The sequence below is a fragment of the Nuphar pumila genome, chromosome 6, assembly GCF_984573655.1.
Source record: "Nuphar pumila chromosome 6, dmNupPumi1.hap1.1, whole genome shotgun sequence".
NCBI lineage: Eukaryota > Viridiplantae > Streptophyta > Magnoliopsida > Nymphaeales > Nymphaeaceae > Nuphar > Nuphar pumila.
This window is the reverse complement of record NC_143254.1, coordinates 31,329,947-31,342,628: the sequence shown is the minus strand read 5'-3', so window position 1 is coordinate 31,342,628 and position 12,682 is coordinate 31,329,947. Positions and strand designations below refer to the sequence as shown.

General features: G+C 38.4%; 1 protein-coding gene across 2 annotated transcripts in view; it reads left to right on the top strand.

Annotated features, from left to right (window-relative positions):
• Positions 1-3,988: 3,988 nt before the first annotated feature.
• LOC149834553 (putative E3 ubiquitin-protein ligase RING1a) overlaps positions 3,989-12,682 on the top strand; it is a 37,912-nt gene continuing 29,218 nt past the window's right edge. For both annotated transcript variants that reach the window (XM_090010186.1, XM_090010185.1), the window contains exons 1-2: positions 3,989-4,221; positions 4,322-4,364. In XM_090010186.1, the coding sequence (XP_089866312.1) occupies positions 4,059-4,221; positions 4,322-4,364 (206 nt within the window). In that variant the 5' untranslated portion in view covers positions 3,989-4,058. The remainder of the gene's footprint in view (positions 4,222-4,321; positions 4,365-12,682) is intronic.

Sequence of the window (12,682 nt, the reverse complement as noted above, 5' to 3'; positions counted from 1 at the left end):
ACTATTATAGGATATAACACCCAACAAAGTAAAATTATTAAACATTTTGTGTTCATTGAGACTTAGTACATTCTTTACTAATTGATAACCAACCATTAAGAGAAAAATGTGTATTGTCATTTTTTATGAAATAAGTGGATTAGTTGATCACTAACCTAGATACTAAGCATCCTTTCAAAGATAAGATTAAGGGATTATTTTTTATAAATCCAACTCACACACATACAAAATCTTTCACTACTATGTATATGATTTACAATTGTTTTTAAGATTAATAAAAATAACAAGGTAAGAATATCAATATGAATTGTTTTATAACAAAAGGCCATACTTTATAAAATTGTTAATAGTCATCTTTAACTTATTCATAATACAAAATGCTAACGTCCACCTATATAACTCTAGCAATTATTGTCAACAATTGATGTAACATCTAGATAGTCTAGATATCAAGTAGGGTTGTTTTATTGAGGACAATGAATGCTTGAATGGTTTTTTATGAGGCTCTCCTCTCTTTAAGTTCATTAATGTCTTAAAATTTTGCATTTTTTATCTTCTTCTTTTTTATAAGTTATGGTATTGCTGATTGAATCCTCTATCCCACCCTCCTTTTTCAATATGAATGGAAATTGGTCATTTTCCTGCCCCCCTTTCTCGTCCTTTTTAAGTTATACTACAAGTTTAAAAAGTATACAATACATATATGCTGATAGGCCTAAAAAATAACAACTAATTAGTTATCCTCTTTGGCGAGGCATCAATTGAGCATATGAGGATTATATGCACCCTCAAAGTATTCGGTTGCATCTCAAGTTTACAAATAAACAGGAGCAAGAGCGAGGTCTTCGTCTTCAACACCGACCCTATCATCACGGCAATAGCCTCCCACCTTTCTTGTGTCGAATTGGGACCCTTTCGATTTCTTATTTCAGCCTTCCACTTGGTAGTAGACTGGTTCGTGCACCACACTGGTCGCCCATCTTGGATCAAAGCCAACTCCTAGATTGAGGCTATTTGCTTGGTTAACAATCAGTGTTGGTGTGTTGACTCAAGACAACCTATCACAAAGAGGCTTTTGCTTGCCCAACATTTGATGCCGTTGCAGACACATAATCACCACCCCCACCTACTATGGTTTTGCAGTTTTTTCAGACTTTGTTCTTGTCTACCTGGCGACAACTCCATTTAATAGTGTGCTGGGAATTATTAGCCAGAGACTTACTCCTCAACCCAGGTCTATCGCCGAGGAGTAAGTGGTATTTTGTTTGGAGGTGCTGGCAGTTCACTGCTTGGTGGGCAGTTTGGCGAGAACGGAACAAGAGGATCTTTGAGGGACGTACCACACATCTCTTCATTGTTGGACTGTATCTTATTCGATGTATTTTACATGGCTTGCACGAAATGGCTGGTGCAAAACTTGGGTTGGATTGGGCCCATTTTTGCCTCTTGCCCTGCTCTTCTTGTAAGGTTAAGGGTCGATACCTCATCGCCCTCAGCTCTTCTCTTTATTTTTATTAAATAAAATCGAGTTTACTTTCCCCTCTCAACAAAATTATATAGTTTTGCTAAGAGAATAGACTTGAACATATTAGACTTCCGGTAGATTAATTTCAACCTTAAAAACATAATATTGATTTAGTTCAGCACAAGATTTACCAAAATCATAAATATATGAATTTAAAAAGACCTTTTAACCGTTCACATATGATCAAATATTGAAAACTTATGTTTATATAGTCGTTAAAAAAAATAAGACACAAGCCTATAACTTTTATGTTTTGAGTCAGAATCGAAAACTCCTCTGTGGTTCTTGTTTCTAAGTTTCAAAACTAGAATAGAAACATGCTTTACGAATGCACATTTTATGTAAGTTGTATGCTATTTTTTGGCTACTTACACTGGAAATACAAAAAAATAAAGAGACAGATTAAGATATTAACTTTTCACTGTCACCAATATCACCTTGATCTGATAAGCAATTGATGAAAAACATCATCGGGAAGATAGACTGTTCTTCCTAAACATGCAAACAATGAACATAGGCGAGGATGGGGAAGTTCACATATCGAATAAATGGATGATGCTTCAAAAACTAAAAGATGCAAGTCATATTGTTCCAGGGTGATGTGCTCCACAATGCTATGTTGGAGCCAAGGGTCTGTCCAGAATTTCATAAAAACCCAATTTCCAATCTGCCATTTCATTTCCAATTCAATAGATTTTCAACCCCACTGTATGCCTTTCCAGGCGTCGGACCCTCTGTTACTTCCTTTAAAGCACCACATACTCTTTCGTTTGAGATACTTATTGTGCATGAACCGGGCCCATCTGGATTTAGAAATAATGCACTTATCCCCAGGAAGGCTAGGTTTGCCTGATTCACCTCTTTAATTTTCTGAGGTCCATTCCACTTCAGGAGATGAAGCTTAGGCATGGGGTTGGTGGCCGACCATAAGAAATTGCTGAAAATTTGATTGAGGCCTTTGATGATGGACGATGGGAGTTTGAATGCCAGCAGTCAATGAAGAGGGACGCTGACTAGCACATGTTTGATGAGACATACACTTCATGCATAAGAAAGGTTTCTAGATTGCAACCCATCTAGCTTTTTGTTTACTTTGGTCAAAAGATTCTTGCACCATTCAAATAGAAGATTTCCTGCAAAGAGAGGGAGACCGAAATATTTGAAGGGAAGATCACCGGGACTCCATGTCATAATAGCATGCAATTGTTCTCCCAATTATTGACATTCTTTTTGCTTTTGATAAGCAAGCTGGGGTTAGGCAGACCCCTACCAGATATTTCTTAAGCCCCCATGTGTCAGTGGGATTCGAACCTGGGCCTTCAGCTTGGCACAGGACCCCGCTTACCACATGGGCACAGGACCCCAATTCTAGGCAGTCCTGCTTTGCCTTGTCTACACAAGAGCTTGAACTTGAGGGAAGACCTCCCTATCCATGGGCCCTAAACCATGTTGGTGACGTCTTGGGTCTAATGGCGTACTGATGTTAGGAATCTAATGAAAAATATGCAATAATTAAAGAAAATACTTACATTTCATTAATCTATGTATGAAAATAAAAGCCTTTACACCAATATTTATCGGCAAAAGCCAAAACCATAATCTAATCTGGATCTAAGGTAGATCCAAATAGGCAAATCCTACCTAAAATTCACAAATAATAAAAAGCCAAAAAAAGTAAAATAGATCCACAAATGGATCTTGGACTCAGGTTCATTTTACTTCAGCCTGCATCAGTTACTTGGTTGGGAAATGAGGCTGATCATGGCTTTGCTAATGTTTAACTAGTAGAAAGCTGGCTCAAACTTATGAGAAGGCTCACAAGCCAAATATAAGCTTGTCAAGTAATAATAAATATATTTATCATATTCTTAATATCATAAAATGTAGATGGTTGAAATGTTTGGATTGTAAGCAATAAGTTTAGAGTTCAAATTCTATTGCTTACAACATGGAAACATTTTTTTATTTTGTAAATGAGTCAGTTCCAGCTTGGCAAGTTCAACTTCTATTATTTTCAACTCTGGAAAAATGTATACAAGTAAACAAGCTAACTCGAGCTCAGCTTGTTTAGTTCAGGAGGCTGGCCACGAAAGCAAACTTGACTCGACTCAAGCCGAGATTGAACACTTTTTTTTTTGTTCATTCGGTTCATTTCCGTGCCATTTAATACTGAATCTTTACCAAAGTTGTGCTCCCAGCTGAACAAAATCAATGTCACCACTGGGATTAACCTAAAAAGACCAGAATATTTTTGTAAAAGACTGTTATCACGTTACACATGGCAACACATGACCCGGAGCTTATTTTTCAAAATCAACGTGAAGTTAACGATAATAAAACCCTATGTACTTTTATTTGTGTAAGAGCGAGAGAGAGAGAGAGAGCAACCCGTGCCGAGTCGTCGTCGGTCTCATTGCCGAAGCAGCCGAACTATCATAAACAGCACACGCAAAATAGAGCTTTGAGAGAGAGAGAGCGTCGTCTGGAGCCATTTCTCGACACCCAATTCGTATCGTAGAGAGAGAGAAGGAAGATGCCTGCTCAGAAACGCGCTTCCGACGAAGATGACTCCCCTCCTGCCTCTCCTCCCCTAAAGGAAGAAGGAGAAGCAGAAGGAGAAGGAGAGCCGGAAGCAGAAGCAGGCGCAGAGGCAGAGCCGGAGGAAGAAACAGAAGAGAAAGAAGCAGAGCGCCACGGTAACCCCCACGCAACCAACCATTTGATTTTTCGGTCTAAACCCATCCTTTGTTGACCATGCTACCACCTTCATCTCTTTCTCCTTTGTTGGCGCCTCAGATTCGGAAGGCAGCCCTTCATCCAGCAGCGGCGAGAAGGATGAGTACGTTCTTCTCACCCCATCCTCCTTCTTCTTCTTCCTCTCCCGAGTTCTCGCTTTCTTTCTCTTGCTCGCCTGACTTGTTACCGGCTTATGTTATGCATTGACATTCTACGTTGCATTTTTGAGATGAGTACTTCGAATCTTGAATTGTGTAGCAAGTTTTTTTTTTCTCACCCTTCTTTCAACGTATCGTCTTCGGAGTCACTGCTTTGTGTTTATGGCCGTGCTCGTAGCGTTTCTTTCTGTGTTGTTAGTCTCTCGTGAATTTGATGCTTCTCTGGTGGTGATGCATTGGACCATCGAAGTTGCTGGGATCTGCTTCATTGATCGGGAACAACACCCAACATTTTAATTTTACCGTGTGGTCATTGGTTCTGAGCTGGATGGTCACCATACAGCTAACTGTTTGGCATGTTTTTGTTGTTGTAGCAATGCGGGTATGAGTGTTCTTTGAAGGGTTGGTAGGTTTTGAGCTGGAGAATTTTGTGGTGGATTTGCAGCTTCTCGTATAAAGGAGTGTCACCTTTCCTGATTTGGTACTCTTTGATCTTCCTTTCTTAAATTGGCACTATGCTGTGTCTTGTCCAAGATATTTGGCCTTTAAATTTTTATATAAAAGGAGCAACTTAAGGCATGAGAACTGAGTGATGAATCGATGTGTTGGGACGGAGCTACAGTGACATGGTCATCTTTAATACCCATGTACGATCTAGGTTCTCTTTGCTAAGTCAGCTCATGCATTTCGGATGCCGATCCCTCAGATCGGGGGCATGTTCTTTTTATTTAGATAAGATTACAATCATGCGTCATATGCTGTTGCCAACGTCATTTATCATACAACCTTTTTTTTTTCACGCCAAGTCTGATGTATGGTATTCCACGATTTCACAAGCACTGGTGCTTGTGGTTACTCTCTCCTTTTTCTTCTTCTAATGATAATCCTTGTGGCATGAGCTCATAAGTTTACTATGGCTGCTATATATAAAATACCCATGGCGTTTAGGCATTTCAAGGTGCATTCTTATATATAATCAGACGTTCCTTTTAATAGGTAAAATTCTGGCTTTCAAAATGTTCTCTGACCTCTCTATCATGTGGATGCCTTGCTATCTTTGAAAGCCTTCCTGTTTTTTTTAAGATCTTAAAGTTTAGTTTGGTTTGCTGTTTATATGCTTCCTACATCAATTATGCTTGGTAATGGTGGTGAATGTATATGTTTTTCTGCTGCTAATGCTCTCTAGCTTGGTTTTAGAATCTAACTTTGAGAAGCCTTGTTTGTTTCCTGAAGTGTTGGATGCATTCCCAATGAAAAGGTGGTTTGGTGATTTTTGTTGTATGAGTGGAGATTTTCAATGTGTTTCATGGTGATATTAGCTTTATTTTCCAATATATCAGAACCCTTTTTGAAACTTGAATGCCTAGTAGCTGAATTCTTTAATTGGAATTTGCTGCTTACTTGCTTCATATAATCTTCTTCCATTTTATTTCTTGTTTTATTGCCATCATCTGTCCTAGTTTCTTTATTATAATTTAGTGTTACTATCATCTATCTACCCATTTGAAGAGCTAATATCTAAGTGTTCGAACCACGGTCACCGATATCGGCAATATTTTGAAAATATCACGAGATTTTTCTAGAAATTAAGCTAGCTGATATTATCTGGAAAATTTCATGCTATTTTCAAAATATCGCCAAAAAGAAAATATCGTGATAATATCATGATATTATCACAATATTTATGATTTTTTTCTTATTTTATATATTTTAAGCCATTTTTTGTATTTTTGTTTCTTTTGTATTTTAAATACTTTCCAAACTTATTTCCTTATATTTTGCAAGAAAATTGATACAAAACCTATTATCTTCTTATCTTTCTTATTATTTTTTATATTTTTTAGAATTTTAAAACTCCCAAGATTTTCCCAAGAAAAACCAGTTTTTGAAAATTTCTTTGAGAAAAACCCTCACTGATATATTACCTTGAACGATATAGATGACTATGGTTCAAACCATTCCCACTAAAGAGAGTTTTAAGTATGAAATAGTTGAGTATCTGTGTAATTGCATGGCTTTGAGATTTCATTTTTAAATGTTTGTATAATCACCAAGGTGCTTCATGGTGGTTTCCTACTCTGGCTAATGATTGGGATTCCATGGTCCTCCTTTTGTGCTATGCAATATCGTGAGTCTAGGTGTATATTTCCTATTATTTGCTTATTGATCAAAACTTGGTAAATATTAAGGCTGGGAATGGGCTGGCTCAATGCAGTTTGTGTACAGGCCTACCGGCCCATAATCAGACCACAGTCCGGTCAAGCCTGGCCTATTGAAAGGGCATGGTCTTCTGGCTGACTGCTTTATTGGGGGATGGTGGTCACTGGTCAGTCATCTGGTCTGACAGGTCTTAGCTTGGTCTAGGCCTCTGGGCTTCAAAATGTTGGACAAAACCTGAACCATACAGGCTGGTTTAAGGGCAGCCTGGCTCGATGCCCACCATATAGAAATATATTATATATATGAAGAGACTCACACATGGACACATATAGTCCTTTTCATCATGATGCTGCCATGCCCATTGCCCATCTAAATGATCAGGGCTTGGAAAGTCCTACTTCTTGATTCATTTTGAAGGTTGAATCATCACTAATGTAAAATCTCATTGTGTCATTTCTTACTGCCTCCCTCCAAAGCTTTCTGATCCTCATACCAAATATTCATGGCTATTTTGTGTCTGTATAGGGTATTCATGTGGCATCTTAGGTAATAGTGCTTGATTTTTTTCACTTAATTTGGGCTACTAAAAATTTCTATTCATTTACTATTTTTTTTCAATTTGCACATCTACCTTTGCACCACATATCTTAGCCATGTGCAGTGCCTCTTATTGCCCTTTATTCCACTTTATACAATGTGATAACGGTTACCATAATCATATTTCACCTGTTGCATAAAACTCACCATCTTGGTTCATAGTATAGCTGAAATACTGGATCCTATGCACTATAGACCTGTGAGTTCTAATTCATCCATAATTTCCAAATGCATTCACATTTGGAAATTGCTTTTTTGTATATTTTGTTTTGTTTTACTAGCCTCAAATCTCTATATTTAACTTTCTACTTGGCAAATGTATGTGTTTTTAGATCTTCTCCTGTGTAGCAGCAATTACCTTATCTAAAATGATTGCAAATGACTATCAGATTCACAAATATCATTCTTGGGGTGTTCTTGTCAAGGGAACATCTCAGGATATCACATGTTTTTCTTGAAAAATCTCAATAAACATCTGATTAAATTAAGAAATATAAAATCTAGTTTGTCTCTAATTGAGAGAGAGAGAGAGAGAGAGAGAGAGAGAGAGAGAGAGAGAGAGAGAGAGAGAGAGAGAGAGAGTTTTTGTATAATGAATGAGGGGGAATAATCCCATATCAAGGAGGAGAGAAGGCTCGTTTTGTCAACTATAAGTGGCCTCCCCTCTCTTTTTGCATCATCGGTAGTTTGTTGGTAATGCCTATGTGAAGTGGACACTACGGGTATGTTTGGTTGCATCTCATGTGATTTAGAATCACATGAGATGGAATCAAATGTGATTTGAAGTCATATGGTTTCAAATCACATATTCCACCACGTGATTTGGGATCACATGAGATTCACTTCAAATGTGATTTCAAATCACATTCCATTTCTCATTTGCATGAGATTCCAAATCACATGTTTGGTTAGCTGTGCAAATGAGATTCATTCTCATTTGCATGAGATTTGAAATCACATGTTTGGTTAGCTGTGCAAATGAGATTCATTCTCTCACTTGCATGAGATTCCAAATCACATTTGTATCCAACCAAACATACCCTACATTTAATGTGTATTTAATTTTTTTAATTTGGTTGGAGCAAACCTGATGGGGCTAAAAGGCAAGGATAACTTTAAAAAAAAAATTGTTGCAAAGTGGTGATGTTATCATTATTTAATTAAAAATTACCATAACATTGTGATAAATAGGTTAATGATGATATATTGAATCTATTTTTTTTGCTTTTAAGGTATTGTATTGTTATATGAGTCATGAAAATGAAAAGTTCAATATGCCTATGACATTTGTGGTTATGATGTCAAATGTGGGTATATCCTTGAAGTTATCCATTTTTAACCATGTGTACAACAATCGTTCCCATGTAGTTCTTGTTGAAGACAACTAAGGTTTTACGCAAATCAGAAAAGAGAGAGAGAGAGAGAGAGAGAGAGAGAGAGAGAGAATCGTTAATTTCCATTAGGTCTAATCTCACTTAAATAGAGAGATTAGACAAAAACAACCATGTACAAAAATACCCTTAGCTATAATGAGGAAATACGATATACCCAAACTATTAAATAATTACGAGACTACCTCGTACAGTTTCTCAACACTCCCCTTCAAGCTGGAGCATATATATCAATGATGTTTAGCTTGTCACAACACTTTGAAAAACTTGAACTGGCTAGGGGTTTTGTGAAAACATCAGCAATTTGGTTTTCTGAAGATACATGTTTGGTACAGATGTTCCCAGTTTGTATCAAGTCACGTACATAGTGACAATCCACTTCAATGTGCTTTGTCCTCTCATGAAACACTGGGTTATTAGCAATATAAGTAGCAACTCTATTATCACAGATCATCTCTATAGGTATATGGAGATCAGTCAACACAGATTTAACCCACATCATCTCTGCAGCAGTCTGAGCCATAGCCCGATACTCTGACTCAACACTCGACCTAGCAACAACAGTTTGTTTCTTATTTCTCCAAGTAACCAGATTCCCTCCAACAAATACACAGAATTCTGTTGTTGATTTTCTGTCAACAACCGACCCTGCATAATCCGCATCAGAGTAGGCAATAACATCTAGAGAGGGATTTTGTCTAAACCATAGTCCTTTGCCAAGGGATAACTTTAGATATTTAAGGATTATCATTGCAGCCTCCCAGTGAGCCTTTGTAGGTTTGTCCATAAACTGACTTATCTTGCTCACGACTAAAGATATACTCGGTCTAGTTACAGTCACATATAATAGCTTGCCAACTAAGGAACGATAACTGCTATTTTCCACATACTCTGATTTTTCATCAAACAGGTGAGCCTTAGGATCCATAGGAATCCTCGCAGGTTTGGTACCTAACATCTCTGTCTCCTTTAGCAAGTCCAATACATATTTCCGTTGTGACAAAACCAATCTTTCTTTACTCCTTGCAACCTCTATGACCAAAAAATATCTGAGTTGTCCTAGATCCTTAGTTACAAAGTGTTTCTGCAAGTGGGACTTGGTTTCAGAGATGTCTTTTTCACTGTTACCTGATATTATAATATCATCAACATATACTACCATAACCACAATCCTTGTACCAGTCTTTTTAATAAAAAGAGAGTGATCTGAGGCAGATCGAACAAACCCAAATGCTGACATGACCTCAGCCAGCTTGGAGAACCACACACGAGGACTCTGCTTGAGACCATAGTTTGCCTTGTTCAACTTGCAAACCTTCTGACACTCCCCCTGAATCTCGAACCCTAGGGGTTGCTATATGTAAACTGTCTCTTCCAGGTCTCCATATAGAAAGGCATTTTTCACATCAAGCTGACAGAGAGACCAACCATGGTGCACGACGACTGACAAAACAAAACGAATAGTCCCAAGACGAGCAACATGAGAAAATGTTTCAAAGAAGTCCACCCCATAAGTCTGAGTATAGCCTTTTGCAACCAGCCGGGCTTTAAACCTTTCAATCGATCCATCTGAGTTATACTTAATAGTATAGACCCATTTACAACCAACAATATCAGCCTCATGCGGAGGATCAACTAAGTCCCATGTTCTCCGAGAAAGCAGTGCATCCATTTCATCCTGCATGGCCTTCACCCATTTGGGATCCAGAAAAGCTTGATGATGATTGAGAGGGACTGAAGTAGCAGATAAGGCTAATACAAAATTCTTCATATTTGCACCGAGTCTGGCCTCAGAAACAAACTGAGAAATAGGATGAAGAGTACACTGCCTTTTTCCTTTTCGAAGAGCAATAGGTAAATCACCATCGACAATAGGCTCAGTTGGGTCAGGAACACTTACCTCTGGAGAAGCAGATGGCAAAGGCACAGAGTTGGGTGGAGCTTGATGTGTGTACACCATAGGAGGATTTTTTTTTAACGTGATGGAACCGGGCTTGGAACGAGAGGCTCAAGACAGACAGATTCCGGCGGAAATGGAGGGACGGGAAGAGGAAAAGAGTCACCTTGGCTAGCATGTAATCTTGGAGAGGTACTAGAAAAATATGGGATAGACTCAAAAAATGAAACGCCCGCAGTGACATACTCTCTCTGGGAAATGGGATCATAACAACGATATCCTTTTTTATGTTTGGGGTACCCAACAAAAACACATTTTATAGATTTGGGTGACAATTTATCTTGGTTGGGATCAAGTTTATGAACGAAGCACACACAGCCTAACACCTTTGGAGAGATAGGGAACAATGAAGCTTCAAGACTAAGAATTTGAATGGGAATACGATCCCCCACAGAGGTTGAAGGCATACGATTTATTAGGTATCCCGCAGTTAGAACTGCATCTCCCCAGTAAGACGCGGGCATATTAGACTGAATCATGAGGCAACGGGCAACATTTAAAATGTGCCTGTGCCTGCGCTCCGTTGCTCCATTTTGTTGAGAGGCATGAGGACATGAAGTTTGATGTTGGATTCCAAGATTTTTGTAAAATTGTAATAATTCAGAGGATTTGAATTCAAGAGCATTGTCAGTGCGAACTAATTTGACGCAATAATTAAACTGAGTTTTTATTTCAATAATCAAAGACTTAAGAATAATGGGGGCTTCAACCTTATCTTTTAACAAGAATACCCAAGATAATCTGAAAAAATCATCTACAATGACTAAATAATAACGACACTTAGAACGACTAAAAATTCTACTTAGACCCCAAACATCCACATAAAGAGGATCAAATAAATTTTGACTTGAAGGACTCTGACTAGATGGAAATGAACTCCCATGATGCTTCCCAAGTTGACATGCTTCACACAGCAGAGTAGAGGACGACGAGATATGAGGAATAACTCTACGCAATTTGAGTAACGGAAGATGACCAAGACGATGATGCCAAAGCAGCGGACTAGAGGATGACTCAACTGCCGAATGAACAGAGCCAACATGTTGGTGTAGATAATAGACTCCACCAATCGTCTTCTCCGTCAGCAAGTCCTGAAAAGTGCAACAAGTAGGATCAAATATTACTCTACAATTCAATTTTTTTGCAACACGACTAACAGATAACAAATTTTGAGGGAATGAAGGGGCATGGAGAACATTTGTTAACTGAAGAGTAGGAGAAATGAAGATATTTCCTTGGCCCACAATGGAAGAAGAACTTCCATCGGCAAGAACTACCTTTTTATGGCTAACAACACTATTCAAAAATGAAAAATCACATTCATTTCCACACAATACCTAGATGCCCCTAATCAATAATCCACTGACTACCTTGGGAATTTAATCCATCACCTGCAGAACATGCAACATCAACTACAGAGGAACGATGTGCCATCAAATTATCATACTCAGCACGAGTAAGAGTAACTGAATCACTAGGAGGAACAACGGGAGACTCGGGTTTAGCAACTTGAGCCGTAGGAACAACTTTAGCTGAAGGTGCAAGAGGTCTTCCATTCTTGTCAAAGCATCTATCTTCTAAATGCCCAAATCTCCCGCAGTAAGTACACTGGAGCTTGCTTCGTCCTCCTATGTCTCGACCACGTCCACGACCTCGAGTATTAGGAATAAAACATCTGCCTCGACCATAGGAAATAGACATAGCAGAAGATTGTGATTCCGATTGGGATGAAGGAAGGGACATGGCAAGCCTACTTAGCCGATTATATGCCTTAACAAGAGTGGGAACATCTGAGCCTGTCAACATCTGAACTTTAGCAACTGAGAATTCAGCTGACAAGCCAGTAAGAAACCATGCAACCATGGTGTGCTCCTTATGTAGTTTCTGTTTGTCACAACACAGTGGTCTATGTGCGTTTAGCCTCTCAAAGGCTGCCTTCACAGAAGCATAGTACTGGGCTAGAGTTTGCTCTCCTTGTTGCAATTTATAAATCTCTTGCTCTACTTGAAGAATCCGACTAACATTAGTTTCTAGAGAGTAAGTATCTTGCAAATTATCCTACATTTGTTTTGCAGAGGTGTAATAAATAAGCCCATTGGCTATGTGAGGTTGCACACTATTCATAATCCATGACATGATAATATCATTGTCCTCTTCT